Source organism: Equus przewalskii, chromosome 2 (assembly GCF_037783145.1).
Source record: "Equus przewalskii isolate Varuska chromosome 2, EquPr2, whole genome shotgun sequence".
Taxonomy (NCBI): Eukaryota; Metazoa; Chordata; class Mammalia; order Perissodactyla; family Equidae; genus Equus; species Equus przewalskii.
The window spans coordinates 118,509,230-118,531,767 of NC_091832.1; the positions used below are offsets into that span (position 1 = coordinate 118,509,230).

At 43.4% G+C, this 22,538-nt stretch overlaps 2 protein-coding genes and 1 long non-coding RNA gene across 8 annotated transcripts in view; 2 read left to right on the forward strand and 1 right to left on the reverse strand.

Annotated features, from left to right (window-relative positions):
* Nucleotides 1-22,538, reverse strand: part of AIMP1 (aminoacyl tRNA synthetase complex interacting multifunctional protein 1) — a 138,223-nt gene that overhangs the window by 80,907 nt on the left and 34,778 nt on the right. For 2 of the 6 annotated variants that reach the window (XR_011537822.1, XR_011537821.1), the window contains 2 exons: nt 18,246-18,403; nt 15,815-18,038 (listed from right to left, as the gene is read on the reverse strand). The exons of the other annotated variants lie outside the window; for them this stretch is intronic. The gene's annotated coding sequence lies outside the window, so the exon portion shown is untranslated. Of the gene's footprint in view, nt 1-15,814; nt 18,039-18,245; nt 18,404-22,538 lie in introns of those variants that run through there. 6 annotated transcript variants of the gene reach the window in all.
* On the forward strand, nt 4,573-6,441 carry LOC139082091 (uncharacterized). Its single transcript, XR_011537823.1, has 2 exons — nt 4,573-4,740; nt 6,095-6,441. It is a non-coding gene; the product is annotated as an uncharacterized lncRNA (long non-coding RNA).
* Nucleotides 10,502-18,306, forward strand: GIMD1 (GIMAP family P-loop NTPase domain containing 1). Its single transcript, XM_008512807.2, is given in 4 exon segments — nt 10,502-10,616; nt 10,619-10,888; nt 17,995-18,079; nt 18,081-18,306. Coding segments are annotated over 4 exon segments (645 nt in total). The 3' UTR covers nt 18,256-18,306.

Genomic DNA, 22,538 nt, shown 5'->3' on the forward strand with positions numbered 1-22,538 from the left:
ACACTAAATGTTGTAAGTACCATTCATGATACCTTATTGTCACACCAGGCTGTGATGACATCTATGTATTTATTTTGCGTAACGTCTTCTCTAAAGTTATCTTTTGCCCTTTGATTATAGTGTAAATTTGTGCACATTACAGAGTTTAGAAATTGCTTTAAAGAATATCTGGCTTAGCCCATAAAAACAAAGTATTATAAACAGGACTGAAAATGAAGCTGGTATCATACAAAGGGCCACTGTGGGCCAGAAAGCTGTTTTGCCACTTATACATGCAGTCGAATTCTTGCCATTTCTTTTGCAAATTAAGCTTACTATTGGACTCTGTAAACACGATCTTTATTCTATTTTGTAATATCCTGTATGCCTTCCCAAATTGGCCAGAAGACCAAACTCAACTCTTCCACCACATCTAAGCTTACAACAATATGTTTCAGATGAAGGTCTCCAAATACTGTGGGCCTACAGTTTGTGTTTTAGCCCAGCAATTTTACAGCAAAACTGTAAAGCAATGACTTCAATTTCATATAATCACGCTTGGCACAGTCAGTGGCTCTTATCCAGACCTATTTAATTTCACCTTTTAGGAATTATGTAAATATCATATGTCTCTTTTCAAAATTTACCACTACAGTGTTACACTACTGACCTCATCTCTCATAGACCACACAACGGATCAACCTCAGCATTTGTCTTTTTTGCACTTAGCTCATGTGGTGAGCACCTGAAAACCATTCTTAAAACTCACCACCCATTCTCTTGCCTGGTCTGCCTCTGACTTTTAAATCACGCTTGTTAACTTCTGAGGAGACTTGGCTGACAAGCAGGATGTGATGTACTGTGCAGGGCCATGATCACAGAGGTAAAATACCAGGTCAGTGTAAGATTTTAACAACATGGTTATTTATGACAGTTTTTGGGTATGACCAGAATTAAGTAGAACATAACCAAAAGAATTTTGCACAGCATTTAACATTTCCCTTTTGTATTTCTATCCCTTTTATAGTATAACGAATAAGCATTTGGTCTCTGGATTCAGGTAGACCTAGGCTGGAGATCCCCTTCTGCTACTTCTGAGTTGTGTGACCTTGGGAGGATTCTTCTGAGCCTTGGTTTCCTCATAAGGAAAGTGACAATAATTGTACCTACAACACAGACCTGTTATGAGGATTACACGAAAAAATTCAGTTAAAGCACTTGGCACATGCCTGCTTCACAGTAATTGCCCATAAAGCACAGCTGCTGTCATTATTTTTACTATTGTAGCCGTTACTAGTTAGGTTTTCTTTTAGAGTCTTCATGATTAAAATGGCCTGGATCAGTAAGATTGTGCCCAGAACAGAAGCAAAGTACATCAGCCAAATTTCAACAACTTTGGACAACTTTCACTTTTCCTTTAGAAAATCCATCATTTTTTGATTTTATGTTATAAATGTTTTTCTAAAACATTTTTGGGGAAAGAAGCATATAAATAAAGTACCCATTTACATGTGTTGATAAACTGGACTCCCTGTGTCCTTTGCCTTCTTCCACTGTGCCTTGTCCCCTTCTCTACACCTGGCACACAACCCTAGTGCTCTGGCCAAGTGCTGTGGCTGGAATGAAAACAGTAACTGAGTGAGAAGATGCATTTCAACAACTATACTCTGAAAGGAAAGAGTGACCCCAACTCTGCCACTCGCCAACTATATGGCCATGAGCAAGTTGCCTAACCTATCTGTGACTGAATGTCCTTTAAGGTGGGGTTATTAATACACCACTTCAGAGGACTGTGTGATTTAACATACTAAAGTGTCTAGAACGGTGCCTGGCACATGTGCCAAATAAGTGCTAACTTTCTACTATGGTCCACTGAACCAGGACACAGCATTGCATGCACACATACACAAACAGAAAGCTGACACTTCCTTTTCTGCATCTCTACTAACTGCCTTTCTACGATGTGTCCTTAGGTAATCTGCACTGCGTAGAAATCTACAAAGGATGACACTCATCTGACTCTCCTCTTAGTATCTCGGTCAGTCCTCAGTACTACCAGGAATTTGGAAATCTCAAATTCCAGTTTTAGGCCACAAAAGCACATTTACTGCTCTCCTGTCATCTTATTTTTTAATGTTCAATAGAGTTACTATATAATAAAGCTTTGCCATCCAATATTTAACCTCTCAAAACACTCAAGACCTGAATTTAATAGTAATAACTATACCACCCATGAAATTAGGTCCATACCACAGCTATTGCTAGAGGGGAATCATTTACATTCCCTTGGAAAAGAAAAATCAAGTATTCTAGAATGATTGTAAACATATTAGATAAGTTACAGTTATTATTATACACGGTCTGTTTTTCTTAACTTGAGATTCTTAATTATTTTGCAAAAAAGAAAAAAGCATTTCCCATAAAATGGGAGATTTTGTGGCATCAAGTCCAGGACTCAGTGTGGCATCTGATATCTACGGCCATAACTTGATTTCTGACTAGCATCCACGGCATTCATAGTGCTTTGGATCCTGATAAGGGAAGTTTCTAGTGCTTCCCAGAGCATTTCTAGAACAATTCATAACACACAAATGTTTGAAATTGAATAATATACATGACATAATTAGAATCTCTAAGAAACTGAAGCCAGCCTGGTGTCCTGTCTCAGGGACTAAGGGGTTAATAGCTTTATTAATCATTATGAGACCATCTGCTTCTGCGCATTTGGCTGATAAAACATACCTATCCATACGGGTTGACTGCATGTTATTTCCTAGGTAAGAAGAATAAAACATATAAAGTTATTTTTATATGCATATATTTTCAATGATATTCTTTATTATACTATATTATCTGATTTCTCAAGAGTGAATAAGAAAGGTATTTTATCAAAGAGGATCTAAATTAGTGTGACAGAATTTAGCAGAAGTTTTTAAAGAACAAGGCATAGAAGCTTTGAGATCATTTGAATTAAAACTCTACTGATTTTCCTCTTGCTTTCAAGGTTGTATTAATTTCTTCAATAATGACATATATTTGTATGATAACTCACTATATTATAAATGTAAATGATAGCATGAGTATACCTGTGACTCTCAGTTTTCAACTTAACTGGCTCAGAGTTGGTAACCAAAAGTTTAGTTACTGTAAGTCAAATCATTGACTACCTCTTAGAGGCATTAGATTATAAATTTTGTTTATGTTCATTGAAATGCACTTCAAACTCCAAAAGTACAAAAGTTACATGCATACACATATGTGCTCTCACGCACACACAAGCACATGCAAACATTTATTAAATATATAAAGCCAAACAATATATAAGCCATCACAGAACAAGAAGACAGATCTAATGCTAGAAGTGGAGATAATTATACATTTAACAAATTAAAAATATAGATAAAATATGTGTATATTATACTATAAATCACTAAAATTGACACAAGAAGAGTCAAACTACTATGACAAGAATTGTTTAAGTTATTCTGGAATGACCTCCAGAAAGTTGCTGGCCTAGCTGTTTTTGTGAAATTCTCAGAAGGAAACCAAAAAGCAAACAAACAAAAAACAACATCATAGGGGCTGGCCCTGTGGCTGAGTGGTTAAGTTCATGCACTCCACTTTAGCGGCCCAGGGTTTCACCAGTTCAGATCCTGGGCACAGACCTAGCAACACTCATCAGGACACGCTGAGGCAGTGTCCCACATAGCACAGCCAGAACGACCTACAACTAGAATATACAGCTGTGTACTGGGGGGCTTTGGGGAGAAGAAGAGGAAGGAAAAAAACAGAGATTGGCAGCAGATGCTAGCTCAGATGCCAATCTTTAAAACAAAAAAACATAAATGTTCCTGTGTGGGGATGAGACTGGTAGAGTCTTTAAAATATGGAACCAACCAAGTTTCCACTGCAGCTTTCTCCTATTCCCATCAATATTCCTGCCCACGTGTGGGCATTCTTCACTGCCCCAAGAACCTTCAAACTGCATTTGAATTAGGACCATCTGGCCCCCAAATTTAAACTGCTGACCAGTGTTCTCTAAAATTTTTTGAAAGGTGAGATTTGATATCTTATTCTAAGGCCAGCTCAGACTGAGTCAATCAAGTTACCACCAACTTTAGCCAGCCTGTCAGTGTTCCCCTTGACTTGGAGCAGTGTTGGCCGAGGGTTAGGTCACTTAGACCTCATAAACACAGATTCTGCTGATCACTCTAAGGGTCTTCTTTATTACGAAAAAACATAACATACGAGCAACAGGTTCACAGTTCAAGCCAACGCAAATTGAAACTCATCTAAAACCGTGAAAGTAACTTTAAATCAAACCGCCATAAGTCAAGAACTACTTGTACTAAAACTAATTTTGTGGAGAATAAAGACACAATTTTATGGAGTATAGAGACATATAACGTATACATACAAATACACCCATGTTAATATGTGTGTGTGTGTGTGTGTTATGGGCTGACTTATGTCCCCCCAAATTCATATGTTAAAGTCCTAACACCTAGCACCTCAGAATGTGACCGTATTTGCGGATGGGGCCTTTAAAGAGGTAATTAAGTTAAATGAGGTCATAATGGTAGGCCCTAATCCACTGTAACTGGTGCTCTTATAAGAAGGGGAAATTTGGACACAGACACACAGAGCAAAGACCACGTAAGAACACAGGGAGAAGACGGCCATCAACAAGCCAAGGAGAGAGTCCTCAGGAGAAACCAACCCCGCTGGCACCCTCATCTCAGACTTCCAGCCTCCTGAACTGTGAGAAAATTAAGTTCTGTTGTTTAAACCACTCAGTCTATGGTAGTTTGCTATAGGAGTGCTAGCACACTAATCCAGTGTGTGTGTGTGTGTGTGAGTGTGTGTGTGTGTGTGTAATTTGAAATAGAATTGTTCCTCATGTCATCTGGAGTCACCCTTACCACATAACATCTCATCTCACAGATTGTGGAAAATCTAAGGTCCTCCCAAAGATTCTTGCAAGTTCCTAGGGACTAGTGTCCTTCTGGCTTCAACCTCCTGCCTTTCCTGAATTACTTCAGTTCAGATATAATTTCACAGTCTCCAACTTTTGTGGTCCTTGTCCTGTGCTAACTTAGGGTGGACCTCAGCTCTGTCCATTAATTTCCATCAAAATAAAATAAAGTAAAATGCTAACAATCACCAAAAACAAAACAAAAATAAAGATCCAACTTCTTACAAGTTAATTGTGAATGCAGCAAACTTTACATTCCAGAAATTCAAAGAAGTTAAAATTGAAACTTAGCTCTCTCTGCTCTAACATAGTCCCTTTGCCATTTCCACAAGAGGGAGACCCAGCCTCCTGCCAAGTTCTAATGTTTGGTTCTTGTTCTCTCTCCTTCTCCTCCTCTCCCCTCCTGCCCTCCCTCCTCTTCTACCCCTCCCCCATCTTCTGTATACGCTAATCTCCTCTACTCTTGCCTTGGCTCTTCCCCCTCACCCAGCAGTTTGGCTACCACTTTTTGCGAGTTTGGCTTATGTTCTCAGAATCCCCTTTTCTACCTCAAGTAGCTAATAAAACTATTTTCTCAAACAAAGACAGTTCTCTTTCTCAGAGAAATCCTGGAGCCAGTCAATAAAGTTACATAGTTTTATTCCTGCTTATATATATTTTGCCAAGTTACTGAAAAGAGTGAAGGTAATTTTTCAAGTTTCTTTTTCACCCTGATTCAAAAAGAACTAACAGCACGCATTTAACATCATCTAACATCAATACATTACCCTTCCACATGACCTCTAAGTTGACTCAGGTCTAAAACCTCCATTAAACCTGTTGGAAATTATTTTAAATTTTGCAGTCCCATTGGAACATTTAACCACACATATGAACTCTGAACCTTATTTTTTAATCTGTCAACTGTTGCATTCAGCAAATGATTTAAACTATGATTTCAAAGAGGAGGGTTTGAAAACTAAGGACCTTCTATACTTGTCACGTTCTATATGGAACTTGAGAAAGAAGGCTTAGTTTTTGCCTTTATTCAAAAGATCTTTCACACAACTAGTGTTGATGTAGATTGCCTAGTTGAAGAACGTCAGTTTACGGTTTGTGGAGGAAAATGAAAATAAATTCTGGTTTAAAATCACTTCTTAGGAAACAGGCTGCTGCTGCCACCTGGGGGAGGTTCTTCCGATCCCTTCAAGAAAGCCAAATGTGCTCGTCAGACGGATGAATCCGTCCATGTTTTCCTCGTCAGATCCACACAGGAAGAAGACTTTTTAACTTTCTGCCCATGAAGTCGTAAGGCATTCTAGATGTCTCCAAGATTGCTTCACACAGAAATACACACCGCACAGACTTTTTGAGAGGCACAGGAGAAGATGCTTCTACATCTTACACACTAAGAAAGTATTTGGGAAAGTACGGGTTATATACTAAGAAGTGGAAAAGTCAAATTTAAGCTTTCACTAATAAAATAAAACCCCAATTTTTAAGAAAAATTTATTTAGCCTCAAGTTATAGTTAATTGTACTCCTTTTCTGAAATGTGCTATCATTAATTGATATGGAAACTGCATGTGCCAATATAATCACGCTAGTGATTGTATCAGTTAGGATAAGACAATCACTTTCACTTACATGGAAATAGCCAAGAGAGGCTTTTTAGAGAATTTCTAAATTTATGAACTGAATACTGTTATGAAGTCAACCTCTATTTATAGCATGTATATTATATATCCATTTGTTGAAACTTTTCTTATAGTCGCGATATGGTGCTCACCAATTACAATGGAAAACACACAGTCCCAGTCCCGGCGCGGCACAACGACACCGTCACAGCCCCCAGTCCCAGTCCCGGCGCGGCACGGCGACACCGTCACAGCACCCAGTCCCGGCGCGGCACAGCGACACCGTCACAGTGCCCAGTCCTGGTCCCGGCGCGGCACAGCGACACCGTCACAGCGCCCAGTCCTGGTCCCAGCACGGCACGGCGACACCGTCACAGCACCCAGTCCCGGCGCGGCACAGCGACACCGTCACAGCACACAGTCCCGGTCCTGGTGCGGCACAGTAACACCGTCACAGCACACAGTCCCGGTCCCGGCACGGCACGGCGACACCGTCACAGCCCCCAGTCCTGGTCCCGGCGCGGCACAGCGACACCGTCACAGTGCCCAGTCCCAGTCCCGGCGCGGCACGGCGACACCGTCACAGCACCCAGTCCCGGCGCGGCACAGCGACACCGTCACAGCGCCCAGTCCTGGTCCCGGCGCGGCACAGCGACACCGTCACAGCGCCCAGTCCTGGTCCCGGCGCGGCACAGCGACACCGTCACAGTGCCCAGTCCTGGTCCCGGCGCGGCACAGCGACACCGTCACAGTGCCCAGTCCTGGTCCCGGCGCGGCACAGCGACACCGTCACAGCACACAGTCCTGGTCCCGGCGTGGCACAGTGACACCGTCACAGCACACAGTCCCGGCACGGCACAGCAACACCATCACAGCACACAGTCCCAGTCCCGGCGCGGCACAGTAACACCGTCACAGCACACAGTCCCGGGCATGGCACGGCGACACCGTCACAGCACACAGTCCCGGTCCCGGCACGGCACGGCGACACCGTCACAGCACACAGTCCCGGTCCCGGCGCGGCACGGCGACACCGTCACAGCACACAGTCCCGGTCCTGGTGCGGCACAGTAACACCGTCACAGCACACAGTCCCGGTCCCGGCACGGCACGGCGACACCGTCACAGCCCCCAGTCCCGGTCCCGGCGCGGCACGGCGACACCGTCACAGCACACAGTCCCGGTCCTGGTGCGGCACAGTAACACCGTCACAGCACACAGTCCCAGTCCCGGCACGGCACGGCGACACCGTCACAGCCCCCAGTCCCAGTCCCGGCGCGGCACGGCGACACCGTCACAGCACACAGTCCCGGTCCCGGCGCGGCACGGCGACACCGTCACAGCGCCCAGTCCCAGTCCCGGCGCGGCACGGCGACACCGTCACAGCACACAGTCCCGGTCCCGGCGCGGCACGGCGACACCGTCACAGCACACAGTCCCGGTCCTGGTGCGGCACAGTAACACCGTCACAGCACACAGTCCCAGTCCCGGCACGGCACGGCGACACCGTCACAGCCCCCAGTCCCAGTCCCGGCGCGGCACGGCGACACCGTCACAGCACACAGTCCCGGTCCCGGCGCGGCACGGCGACACCGTCACAGCGCCCAGTCCCAGTCCCGGCGCGGCACGGCGACACCGTCACAGCACACAGTCCCGGTCCCGGCGCGGCACGGCGACACCGTCACAGCACACAGTCCCGGTCCCGGCGCGGCACGGCGACACCGTCACAGCGCCCAGTCCCGGTCCCGGCGTGGCACAGCAACACCGTCACAGCACACAGTCCCGGTCCCGGCACGGCACGGCGACACCGTCACAGCGCCCAGTCCCAGTCCCGGCGCGGCACGGCGACACCGTCACAGCACACAGTCCCGGTCCTGGTGCGGCACAGTAACACCGTCACAGCACACAGTCCCGGTCCCGGCACGGCACGGCGACACCGTCACAGCGCCCAGTCCCGGTCCTGGTGCGGCACAGCAACACCGTCACAGCACACAGTCCCAGTCCCGGCACGGCACGGCGACACCGTCACAGCCCCCAGTCCCAGTCCCGGCGCGGCACGGCGACACCGTCACAGCACACAGTCCCGGTCCCGGCACGGCACGGCGACACCGTCACAGCACACAGTCCCGGTCCCGGCACGGCACGGCGACACCGTCACAGCGCCCAGTCCCAGTCCCGGCGCGGCACGGCGACACCGTCACAGCACACAGTCCCGGTCCCGGCGCGGCACGGCGACACCGTCACAGCACACAGTCCCGGTCCTGGTGCGGCACAGTAACACCGTCACAGCACACAGTCCCGGTCCCGGCGCGGCACAGCGACACCGTCACAGCACACAGTCCCGGTCCTGGTGCGGCACAGTAACACCGTCACAGCACACAGTCCCGGTCCCGGCACGGCACGGCGACACCGTCACAGCACACAGTCCCGGTCCCGGCACGGCACGGCGACACCGTCACAGCGCCCAGTCCCGGCGCGGCACAGTAACACCGTCACAGCACACAGTCCCGGGCATGGCACGGCGACACCGTCACAGCGCCCAGTCCCGGTCCCAGCGTGGCACGGCGACACCGTCAGAAGGTTCAAGTTCATACCAAAGAACAACTGTGCCAGCTCCAGGGAAGTCTTTGTGGAGAGAGCATTTTTACGATTGGAAAAGCTACGTGACATACAGTAAATGGATTGGGATTCCATAATTAATTTTTTTAATTACATATTTGAGAAGTAAAAAGAAACCCAGGTGACTGTAGTGCAGCCGACACAGCTGAAAGAACTGGGTGAGCTGGGGTCACCTTGAGGGACCCCAAAAATGACTGTCTTTTGTATGGGGGTGGGACTTCCCTCCAGGTGTTCATATTAGAGTCTGGGGAGATTGGGTGAGGGTCATGAGAGGACAGAAAAGGCCAGAGGTACATAAAACTGTATAATAGAAGTATAAGTTATAAGCAAAAATAATAAATGTGCAATATCAAGTGTCTCTATTTCTGAATCAGCAGATTGAGCACGTTTGGCAACTGGCCAGTAGCTCTGTCTTATCAATCTAATGAAAATGATTGATGACCTTAGAATGTTATAAGGGGCTTATGTTCTGCACAAAAGATTAATTATATTTTAGAAGTGTCGTAAATGAAACAGAGTGTCCCAAGGTTCTCTATCCTAACCAGGTGGCACAACGTGTTGGGCTTCACTTTCTTTATTAAAGTGCCAGTACTTTACTATAGTGGACCATGGGGATGATTTACCAATTATCTCATAACAGGAATTACAAGTAGCTCTTATTTCCATCAGAATGTTGCATACTCGTAAAAAAATATTTTTAGTAAACAGAAACAGAAGTCTTCTTTAACATTATTCGTTTCATAGAAGAGAAGCATGCAGGAAATCAAGAAAGACAATTTTTTGCAGGTGCCACTTGTGTATTCAGGGGTCGGGAGGTGGGGATGTTGTTTAAAATCCAGCAAGGGCTTTCTCTTCCACTGTTCAACCCCTACTTCTCCAAGAGTGAATAATATCAAACACTGCTGCTAGCTTTGTCCTGAACTCAGAAACCTCAGCACCCATTCCTAAACCAACTCACCCATCACCTTGATGACTTAACACATTCCTCCTAAACATGGTTTCCCTTATCTTCATGTAATTTGGGCTTTTTTCTTTTCCATTTTCCTTCAATTATTGCTTCCTTCTCCTTCCTTCCTGATCTGTACTTGACTTCTCTCTCCTCTCTCACTGCAAACTACTACTGTTACTTCAGTCTTCTGTCTGCACTGGGGCATCTCCACTTCAGTGGGCATTCCTCCAGCTTAAGTCCCTATGACTGAGGGGAAAGCACATCACAGGTAAGATGTGGCACGCTCCAGTCCAGGTGAGAAGGCTTGCAGTGGGGGAGCACAGAGGGCTGACTGCTTATGCTGAGCCTCCGTTCATCAGCAGCTATGACGGACTCCAGCAAGATGATCGTCAATGTGGCCCTCTTTGGCATGACTCAGAGTGGAAAAAGTTTTGCCAGGAACGTTCTTCTGGGAAGCACTGACTTCCATAGTGGCTTTCTCTGTGTTCTGTGACCAAAGACTGTAGTCTGGGCCGCAGTGGTCACCTCCACAGCTTCATGCGTCGAGAGGGGCAAGAGGTGACCCTGCAGGTCCAGGTGCTGGACACTCCAGGTTATCTGCACAGCAGGCTGAGCAAGAGGCATGTGACATAGGAGGTCAAGGAGGCCCTGGCACATCACTACGGGCAAGAGGGTCTCCATCTCGCACTGCTGGTCCAGAGAGCAGATGTGCCTTTCTCTGAAGAGGAAGCATCTTCCCCTGTCCAGATGGTCCAGATAACACAAAGAGGCGATTACACTAATGCCATTATTCCCATTCGAAGGATGTTACCCTAACAACAACTATGAAAAACTAGTCAAAAGAGTAGTTTAAAGCATGTTTAAAACAAGTGCTACTCACATAGAAACAGTCAGTAAAAATTACTTGATCTTCCCCCTAAGAGTCATTTTTACAATTTCCTTTAGAAGAATTCAGTCAGTCATTTTACAACTGGGTCATAGAAAAAAAACATGAGATCCTAAACTTCAGAGGCTAACTAAGTCTCAAACCCCTAAGAACCATAAACCTGAGTAAATTTGAAAATGTGGTCCCCAGACTACCTGCATCAGAATCAACTGTGCTGGTGTTAAAAACACAGATTCATCCAGGCCCTACTAAAGAGGATCTCGAGTGGAGCCTGCATGTCTGATTTGCATAAACTTTCCACATAATTCTTAAAAACAGTCAAGTTTCAGAACCACTGAACTGAAATAATGACTTGTATCCATTCAACATCAAGGGGACGAGCTCTTAGTTCACCAACAACTGGGCATTCATTCACTGATTCCAGCGTGAACACAGTGTTGAGTACCTGCAAGGGCTTAATGATGGGCGAGTCACATGATCCCTGTCCTTCAAAAGCTTGCAGTGTAGAAGAGACAAACAGGTAAACACGTGTAAGGCGACGCATTAAGTGCCATGTAGTGTAAGGTGTGACCAGGGGAAGGAGGCCTCTCTCAGACCTACGTCATGGACAAAATTCAGGGAGACCTGTGCTTTATGGAGAGGAAAGAAATCAGGAAATTCAGGTGCTTTGCTTGCCTTATCATCTGTAGGGTCAGTAACTGCTGGGTTCCAGCCATGAGAAGAGCACAGGGACCCCAGGTGAATACAAATAAGACGTGGCACCTTTGCCTAGTGGCCCATCCCTGTCTGTTTGTTCATTTATTATGAGTTGCTAAGTTGGAGGCTTATTCAGCCAGTCTCAGAGAGGAGCTGGGGAGAGGGGAGGGGTCCTGGGTACGGCCACACCTAGGAGAGGAGGGAGTCATGCCTGCATACAGTACACATACGTGTACAAGCAAGGCCCAGGGACAACCAACAGTTCCTGGGAGCTGCTCATCAACCGCTGCATTCCAATCAGTCTCTTCATTCTCTCTTCTTGGGCCACTCAAATTTAACTGGTGGACTTGACTAATATTACTCAGTAGGCTCGTTAAGTCACTGAGCTCAGAGAACTCATCTTGACCGGAAAGTTCACAGGTAACTACGTGGAGAGACAAGAGCAGGCATTCTTCATTCCAGAAGCATATGTATAAATGCTACGCTTCTTTTGGTCCAATCTCTGATCATGCTGACGTAGGATGTTACACTTAGAAAGCCAGTGGACTTCGCTTTAAAGAAAGTTTTTTTTTCTTTAACCCATAAAGGCATAAGATTGTTCTATATGACAAACATTTTGTTGTGCAGTAACTGTGCACGTTTCTAAAAATGAAAAAAAAAGTCAGGTGTAATCACAAGGAACTAGCAGAAAAAATTACGGTGACAAGAGTATAAAAAATAATCCTCACAATCCAACTCCTGAAAAATCAAGCACATGCTGTACAAAAGCAAAGAAGAGGAGATGATTGCAATTAAGAAACAATGTGGAATCTAAGAAAGCCCATAGACCTCCCCAAACTATTAAAGCCCGCAGTTCAAACGATATTTCTGGTAGAAATCAAGTGGGGGAATCTGCAGCCATTCCATCAGTGTAATTTTTAAAGTTTTTAAGATTCACTTAAAGCTGCTATTAAATAAACATTTAGCTTAAGCTATAGATGGATGTAGTTTAGTAAATGCATAAACAAATATTTGTCAAAAACTAACCTGACTCTTTCCATATGTCTCCCCATGTTTCTCTATGCTGAGTCAAAAGGGTATTTTAAAAGACCTGTATTTTGAGAATAGACTGTTGCAGTTTGAGGATGTAGAATGATCTTGCAAGCCCCTAACTTCTCTTGCACAAGTGAATTCGACTCTTGCATGCCTCTGAGCTCCTAACTGCCTCTGCATACAGCCTGCTTCTCTGATGCCTCCTCCTTACGACAGCGTCCAGTTCAGGAGTTGGAGGCGGAGGGGAGACAGATGGGCGAGGGCACAACTCAGATCCAGAATATTTCTTTAGAGAATAAAGAACTTCTGTCTCCCAGAACTCAGCAGCCAAGACTTCGTAGTCCTCAGAGGGGCCCACGACCCTTGAAAGACACTGCAGTCCTGGTCTGGCTTCCACCAGGATCTCTGGTTGAAGGTCGTCCGAGCACAGACTGGCGTTTGCGACCTTCTTCCGGAAGGTGCCTCAGATGCTGGTGGCAGCCATCTGGGTGTGCTCACAGACTGGAGAAGCTGCACAATGTCTGAATATTCAACAAGACCAGCAGCTGTTAGGGAGGAGCAAGGAGTCAAGGTCCTCTGGTTCCAGGCACACCCTGCAATTTTTTTCTTCCTGACTCATGCAAAATGGGGACTAGAACATCTGCTGCCTTCTCCCTTTTCCTTCCCCCTTTCTGGGGCACTGATGTCTGCCATGGAAGGACTCTGCAGGCCGATGCCAGAGGAGTGACCTCTTCTTTCCTGCACCTCCCTGTTGTCTCAATAAATCTCTCTCTCAGTTTGTGCTCTAAAACTTTACAGAGGGGTTATAGGCTGCCAGCTGCGACAACTGGAACATCTCCTCAAACACTCCCTTTTTCTTGATTTGTGTTAGGTCTTCATTAATTTACAGCAAGATGGTGGAGATGTCAGTGAGTCATCTCCCCAAAATTGGGAAACAAAGGGAGTGATTCGTCTGAATATCATTTGAATATTTTTTAAAAATTCATGAATAATGGATAAGAGCAGATGTAATAAAGTCACCCTAAGGCAAGGGCTACCAAGCAACCAAACTGCACTAGGAATTGAACCCAGGAACTGGGTAAAGTCCGTATCCTTCCACCATCATAGTATCATGTACCATTACTGTAACAGTCAGGCTTCAAGCAGGTATTCCTGATTTAGAATGAATAACTTGACTGTTGATGTCACAGTTGAGTGTGTATACAAAAGGCTCAGAAAAGCCAATTCCAGGCCTGAAAATACCAAAGATCATGGGCTTAGCGGTTCCACAAAATTTAGCTGAAAAATAAGCCTTGTTACAATTCTAGGCATATGACTACAAATGTTACTAAGACTTCCTTGGCTTCGGTTCCTCAGTTATAACACAGGGATAATTTTATCTATGTTAGAAAGTTCAGAAGGTTATATTTAATAAATGTAATGTGCCTGGCATTGTGCCTGACTTATAGTAGGTTCACAGAAAATTACCGTTATTATTACGGTTTTCATTGTTGTTGTCACTACCCAGGCTATGACGAGGACTTGTTTGAATGAACTTCTGGATGTTACAGAGGTTAGAGTGTGGGGGCCGGAGTAAGTCATATGTCTGTTCAAGTTGCTCTGGAGCCACTTGCTTGCTTTGCAACCTTGGGCAACTAACTTCTCTAAACTTATCTCTTCAATTGTAAATTGGGAAGATAACAGTGTCTACTTTACTGGGTTACATTTGGGATTAATGTCATATTAACATAATAGTAAATTAACTCAGACACTGGCACATGGCAAGTGCACGATAAGCGTTAGCTACGCTCATTTTGATTTTATTGATAGTATTTATCTTATCCTAAAATTAAGACATATTATTTGTAGCCTTCTTTGGGATTATCTTGATAGGCTTCAGAAGAAAGTAAGAGTGAAATCAAAATTACACGGCCCTGATTTATAACTCTAAGAACTTCCTTATTAATTTAGAAGAAAATCGGGGAAGAAAATTCACTGGCTTAGAAGGGTAAACTGAGAAGCCCAGTTTAGCAGGAAGGATATGGCCTGGCAGTCAGGGGACCTCTGTTACAGGCCCAGGCCTGCCAACAATTGGCTGTGCGGCTTTGGCCAAGCCGTTTAATATCACAAGGCCCCCATATCCTCATCTGTAAAATAATGCGATTCGGACAGATGATCTCTAAGGTTGAATATCCTCTGAATCTGATCTGACGAGGTCTTATCATTCAGCTTTGGCTCTCTGAGAAGGAAAATGTGGTGCTTTAAGTGGGATGAGAGTAAGGGAATAGCACAAAATATAAAGAATGGTCCTTATTGTCCTCCTGTTTCATGATAATTTTTTCTCAGTTGATGTAATAGTTGGCTTTTTTAAAAGTTTCCCCCTAAAAAGTCCAGATGCTATGATTTCATCAACCACAAACAAATGGGGCAGGGCTGGTGAGGTCCTGGGAAAATGAACATAATTCCTGGAAAACAAAGTTTATATCCTAACTAGTTGTCCCAAAAGGACTAGATGGCCTCATACCCATTAGCACTCTGAAACCAAACAATTCATGATTGATTGTAAAATTTCCTTCCAGCTTAGTAGTATATTTAAATTATTAACACCAGATAACTTACATTAACTTATCTTGCTCTCGGATTTTTATGTGAGGTATCAATCAACTGTGACTATTCTTGCTCTAGGTCCACAGAGAACGTGTTTGGCCACTAACATGATGACTATACACCAAGTGACACTACTTTCAAATATTCAACTATTTTCCAGCCAGAAATCAATCTAAAGATTATAAGCTAAATCAACCATTCCCTTCTATTTTTGGCAGTAATTCAAAAGTGCAATTTCTCTCACAGTTTAGGGCATGAGCATCCTTTCATAAATAATTATCAACATGTAAAAACTTCCCAGTGGCTGAATACATGGACTCGTAAGTGGTGTCGAGCTTACAAATCCATTATCCTTGGGTGCTTTAACTTATTTTCCCTGAATGATATTATGGTGCAAAGTATAGGAAATGTCTGGTGGAGACAAAGACGGAACATTTTAATATTACAATACAGAAAACAGGAACTGAACACACACTGTGAAAGTTATACCATTTAATGCAATAAGTACTAACCCAGCAAGAGAAGAATTCTATGTTATAATATATAACTCAGGAAACGACCACTTGAGCCAAACAGTTTATTTAGCATGAATTTTTGTTATGGTGATGTTTTAAAAATATTTACTCACAAATATGGCTTATGCATCAACCAATACCCACAGGCCAGGTCTGGGAGTCGTACTCAAGAGGTTAAGGGTGGTAGCTATTTAATAACTTGTATTAAACATTTCATTATGACAATCAATATGAACACTTCAATAATGTACTGGGTGAATAATAGGTCCGGCTCTAAACTTGAGAAGTTTCCAGAGACAGGAGTGATGAGGGATCAATAGTTGTGTTTGTATAGACTAAAACCCCAAGACTACACAGTCCCCAATCATGCTCAATCACTCTCTTTACTTGGTAGGTCTTTACTGCCCTACAATTCCCGTGTCAATACCTATGCTCAAGACGTCATCACATGCCAGAAACTTTTCCTGACCCCGCCCTTTACCCCCACCCAAAACCAGGCTAAATGTCAGCCTCTGTAGCTCCAATATATTTTCTATCACCACACGAGCAATTACAACAAACTGAAAGGATGCTTTCCTGTCTGGCCCTCCCCCTTCCCCGTCTCAGTTTAGTTAGGACACAGGAATCTCCACTAGACATAAACAGGGAACGTACCTGTCTTGTCCACTCTGTCCCTGGGACAAAGTAGACCTTCAATAAACATTTGCAGCAGTAATAACCACCTAGACTGGTTTTCAAAATTCTAATTCCCAGGCTTCATCCCTCAAGATTCTGATGCATTTTTACCAAGTATCCCAAGTGATTCTGCTGTAAATGGCCGAGCAATGTTTTTTTTTCAGGAGGAGGAGGATTAGCCCTGAGCTAACATCTACCAGCAATCCTCTTTTTTCGCTGAGGAAGACTGGCCCTGAGCTAACATCTGTGCTATCTTCCTCTACTTTATATGTGGGACGCCTGCCACAGGGTGGCTTGATAAGCAGTGCTAGATCCGCACCCAGGATCCAAACCGGCAAACACTGGGCGGCAGAAATAGAGCCTGCCAACATAACCACCATGCCACCAGGCCAGGCCCCCAGGAATCTTTTTATTTCCACGACCTAGTCTGATATATTTAACACTTTATTAACTTTTTCTACCATTTTTATTAATTTGATAGGGCTGCCGAAACAAAGTACCACTAACTGGGTGGCTTACGCAACAGAAATTTATTGTCTCTCAGTTCTGGAGGCTAGAAGTCTGAAATAACGTTAGCAGGGTTGGTTCCTTCTGAGGGCTATGAGTGAAGGATCTGTCCAAGGATTCTCTCCTTGGCTTGTGGACGGCCGTCTTTATGTTCACATGGCATTCTCCCTGTATTCATGTCTTTGTCCAAATTTTGCTGTTTTATAAGGATACCAGTGATATTGGATTAAAGGCCCACCCTATGACCTTATCTTAACTAATTACAACTGCAATGACCTTGTTTCTAAATAAAGTCAGTTCTGAGGTGCCTTCAGTGTTTCTCAACCACATTAGAGGAAGCCATCCAATAAACTGGGTTTGATTCTAGGCATGTGAGGTGAAGAGGATGCGAATCACAGTGCTATTTTGTAGTTGTTCCAAATCACCAAATGTATTTTGATCTAAGCTTTTCCATTACATGCCATCTGAGTAATCAATAGATTGTAACCAGATTATGTAATGATAAATCCTTAGAAAATGCTTTTGATAATGATGATAACACAACACTCCTACAAAAATGATATGACAATTCCCTTGGCCAAGGTCCTCCGTCTTAAAGGAATTCAGTGGTTCCAACAGATTCAGGCCGACAGGCAAATATAAATGACTGCCAAACGTTGTAAATGTAATTATATCAGTATCAATATGCAGCATTGATAATATGTAGTTTTGAGGTTGTATATACATGAATTATAACAGCAAAATAAAATGGACAACTAAAGCCTTTTTTTAGAAAGTTCCCCCAGCTCTCTCCATTTGCTTACATAATTTGATCCCATCTTCACTTCCCATTACATGTAACAGCTTTTAGAAACATAATGACATACAGATCTGTTGATGGTCCTATGTTGGGCGATAACTCCTTTGGTCATTTTTGAGGAATATACTCCAAGGCAAATAGCCATTGAACTTCTTCTCTCCTTCAGGAACTTCTGGGACATGCTTGGAAGAATTACACTGCCATTCTTTTCACCCATGCAGAAAAAATAGAAGAGGCTGGGTTCATACGAATACTTACATGAGGCCTCCGAAACCCTGCTAACCCTACTAAATTCTGTTCAGCACAGATATATTTTCCAGTATAAAAAAGGAAACTCACTTAATAGACAAAGAATAAAAATCTTAGAAAGAATCATGGAATTTATAAGAGAAAACCGTTACCAAGCTCTTACCTTTAAATAAAGTTTAGATGAAAGGAAAAGAGCATTGGCTTTTAGAGTCAGAAACCTGTTTTCAAAGGTGTCTCTGTCAGCGAGGCTGTGGACTGTCGAATTCCCGCAGGCTGCTGGTGAGTGCCATTGGTGTAACCACTTTGGAAAACTGTTTGGCACTTAAAAGAACATAAAAGATTCAAGATTTCTAATGCAAATTCTATGACATGGCAATTACAGTCCTAAGTACATATCCAACAGAAATGTGTACATTTGTGCACTAAAGATATATGTACAAGAATGTTCACAGCAGTACTGCTCATGATAGCTAAAAGCTGGAAATCACCTAAATGTCCATTAACAGTAGAATGGATAAGCAGACTGTGGTACATCCACACAGTGGAACAGTACAGTGATGAGAATGAGCAAACTACAACCGCATGTAACAGGGCCAGTGAATTGCCCAGACGTAGTGCTGAAAGACAGACCCAGACATGGAGGAGTACATACACTACGATTCCCACAATCAAAACTAACGTAATCTAAACTACTCTACTGTCAAGTGCGGGAGTCGGAAGAGCGGTTACCTCGAGGAGGGGACAGTGAGTGAAAGCACGCACAGGGTGGCTTCTGCTTTCTGATCTGGAGGCTGGTTACACAGTGTGTTCACTTTGTGAAAAGTCAACAACAAACACTTCTGATTTGTGAACTGTTTAGTGTATATGTTACACTTAAATAAAACTTAAAAATGAATAAATTATTATCCATATTTTAAAAACTAGCTCCACTTCTTACTTGATACTAGGCGAGGAAAATTACTGAAGCTTGTGAAAGCCCATTCCTCACCGGGAATGCCTGCTTCATAGTTATTGTAATGATTACACAACTTGGCACGCGGTAGATGCTCAATAAATGTTCACTTTCTTTTCCACCTTCTTATAATCTGTGGTTCCAATTTAGGCTGGAAATACAGGTAAAAACTCAGAGGTGAGTCCAGCTGCAGAAACAAGCATCACAACTGTGATAACTGAGTCTGAAGCAAGCTGGACTGCAGAGGAGGCTCTGGACGGGGAAGGCTGCTCACTCTGGCTAGGACAGGGGACCAGGATGCTCTCACAGGCAGTGGGGGCATCAAAGGAAGATGACTCTAGTCCACCACAACAGCCACGTCCACCACCAAGTTGAAGTCGGATCACACTCCTGTTTAACATTTGTACGTGAGCTTTACAGTTTATAAAATTCTTTCACTAAGATCATCCCCAATTTACAAACAGCTTATTTCCACAAAGTTAATTTGTAAGTTGTTTCTTTTGTGTGCAATACACTGTATTTTCCATTAGAAACGGGATTACAGCTGGTGGTTATTCTCCCAGACGTCCTCAAAAGCTGACAATGCCTAATACTACCTGAACTCTAACAGAAATTGTATTAGAAAGCCTTTAACGAAATTTATAAAATGTTTCTATGGGAAACCATAATACAAATTCCAACTTGAAACAAAATTTTTCTTTATTTCTTTGCATGGCCCCCTTCTGCCATTGTGGGTCCAGGATTGTGAAGTGGGAGCCTCAACAATGGGGCTGAGTTTGGGAGTTAAGTAGGAATTGATACTTCCCCAGGGATTGGTGGCTTGGTGACAGAGGAAGAAATCTGAGGCTGAGAAGTGGAAACTGCAGTGACTGGTGAAGAGGAGAGCGGAAACTTCACGTTTTGAGTCCTTTAGACCCTTCATTCACGTGATGTCAGCTTACGCTTCCAGAACACAAACACTAGTGAGTTTCAGGAAAGATGTGTTGTGCAGAACATTACGGATTCAAGATCCCTGAGGCTGGCCTGGTGTTAATGATTAATAGCGGAAAGGTGCCCCTAGCTTCAAAGAGGAAGACTTCTGTGATGTTCTTCCCTGCATTACTTGTTATTTTTAGATTTACAGATATATATATTATACAAATATATAAATATTACATAAGTCCCTAAAAGTGATCATAATACATATTCGACTGACTTTTAGTAGTCTCATTTTGCTTTATGGTACACCTTTACCTCTCTCCTCCTTCCACCTCTCCTCCTCTTCATGCAAATCAGCCCACTATAGATAACTCACGTGAACAAAAAGCGTGGTGTGCACCATTTGTATTTTCTTCATGTCTGAACAATCACAAACACATGGAGTACATATATATACATAACCACACACACACAGAGTACATATATACACATAACCACACACACAGAGTACATATACACATAACCACACACACAGAGTACATATATACACATAACCACACACACAGAGTACATATATATATACACGTAATCGCACACAGAGTACATATATACACATAACGACACACACAGAGTACATATACACACATAAACAATCACACACAGAGTACATATACACACAAAAACAACTGCACACAGAGTACACATAATCGCACACACATGCAGTACATATGTACACATAACCACACACACAGAGTACATATATACACATAACCACACACACAGAGTACATATATATATACACGTAATCGCACACAGAGTACATATATACACATAACGACACACACAGAGTACATATACACACATAAACAATCACACACAGAGTACATATACACACAAAAACAACTGCACACAGAGTACATATATATACACATAATCGCACACACATGCAGTACATATGTACACATAACCACACACACAGAGTACATATATATATACACATAATCGCACACAGAGTACATATATACACATAAACAATCACACAGAGTACATACACACAAAGAGACATAGGGTTCTTATCTTTTTAAAAACATTTTCATATTATACTCTCCACAGCGTCTTTTTTTTGCACTTAACACCATCTCATACAAATTCTTCACTTGGCTTAAATTCACCCCCTTTCAAGGCTGCACAACATTTCATGGTGTATATGCAACACTCTGATGATGATGTGCATTCCAGGTTTATGCCACCCAAAGCCAGGCTCCAACAACTATTCTTGTACATGTATTTTTATAGAACATGGATTTTTTTTCTGTAAGTTACATTTCCAAGAGGGGGATTTCTGGGTTGAAGTATATGTACACTTTAATTTTATCTTATCCAATTTCTTTCCATACATGTTCTAACAAACTATTTTCAACAACCTTTGAGTACCCTTTCCCTATATTCTCGTCATCAATTGGTGTTAACACCCAGTGCTAACACCAGTCAATAAATGTAAAATCATCTTACTGTTACTTTAATTTGTACTTCCTAGACTTTCACTGAACTGGAGAATCTTTTTATACGCAGGTTGGTCATTTAGATTTGCTCTTCTATAAATTGCCTCTTCACATTCTTAATCCTTTTTGCCATTTTTTTTGGATTACTTCTCACGATGATTCTTTGCTTGACCAAAAGTTTAGTCAGGCTCCTGAACCTTCTCCTAGTCCCATCTGTGCACTTTGTTGTAAAATCTAGTTTTAGCAAGACTCCTCCACCCTCAGTATCTGCTCAGGTTCCTCATCTTCCACCATCCCCAGGTGATGCCTGGTTATCCTGGCCTGTTTTCAGCAAGATCCTGCCAGTTCGGTTTAACCAGACTCCTCCTGACCTTTGACGTTTCCTCTTAGTAACTTTCCATCCACTCCACCTCCTTGCCCCTCCAAGCTCCTTGGCTGTAAGTTCCCACATGCCCATGCTGTTTTCAGAGGTGAGCCCAACCTCCCTCCCTCACTGTAAAATCCCATTGCAGTGGCCCCCTATACTTATCTCGATGGTCCTGACTAAAGCCTGCCTTGCCATCTTTAACAAGTGTCATTGAGTATTTTTTCTTCCTGCTTGGCAAATTGGAAAAGCTGTATGTATATTATAGATATTAGCCCTCTATCTGTCCTTCACATTGCAAGTGGTTTTCAATTCTATTATTTATCCTTTAACTTTATGGTAACTTGCGCCAGACTAAGTATGTGAATTTTTTATAGTTATATATTTCTTTTCTTTTTTTTTTGAGGAAGATTAGCCCTGAGCTAACTGCTGCCAATCCTCCTCTTTTCACTGAAGAAGACTGGCCCTGAGCTAACATCTGTGCCCATCTTCCTTGACTTCATACGTGGGATGTCTACCACAGCATGGCTTGCCAAGCAGTGCCATGTCCCGCACCCAGTATCTGAACCGGCAAACCCTGGGCTGCCGAGAAGTGGAACGTGTGAACTAAACTGCTGTGCCACCGGGCAGGCCCCTAGTTATATATTTCTATGTACAGGATACTTGATAGGGTTTTAGTTTCATTTCCTTTCAGGTGGGTAACCAACTATATTTGCTCTA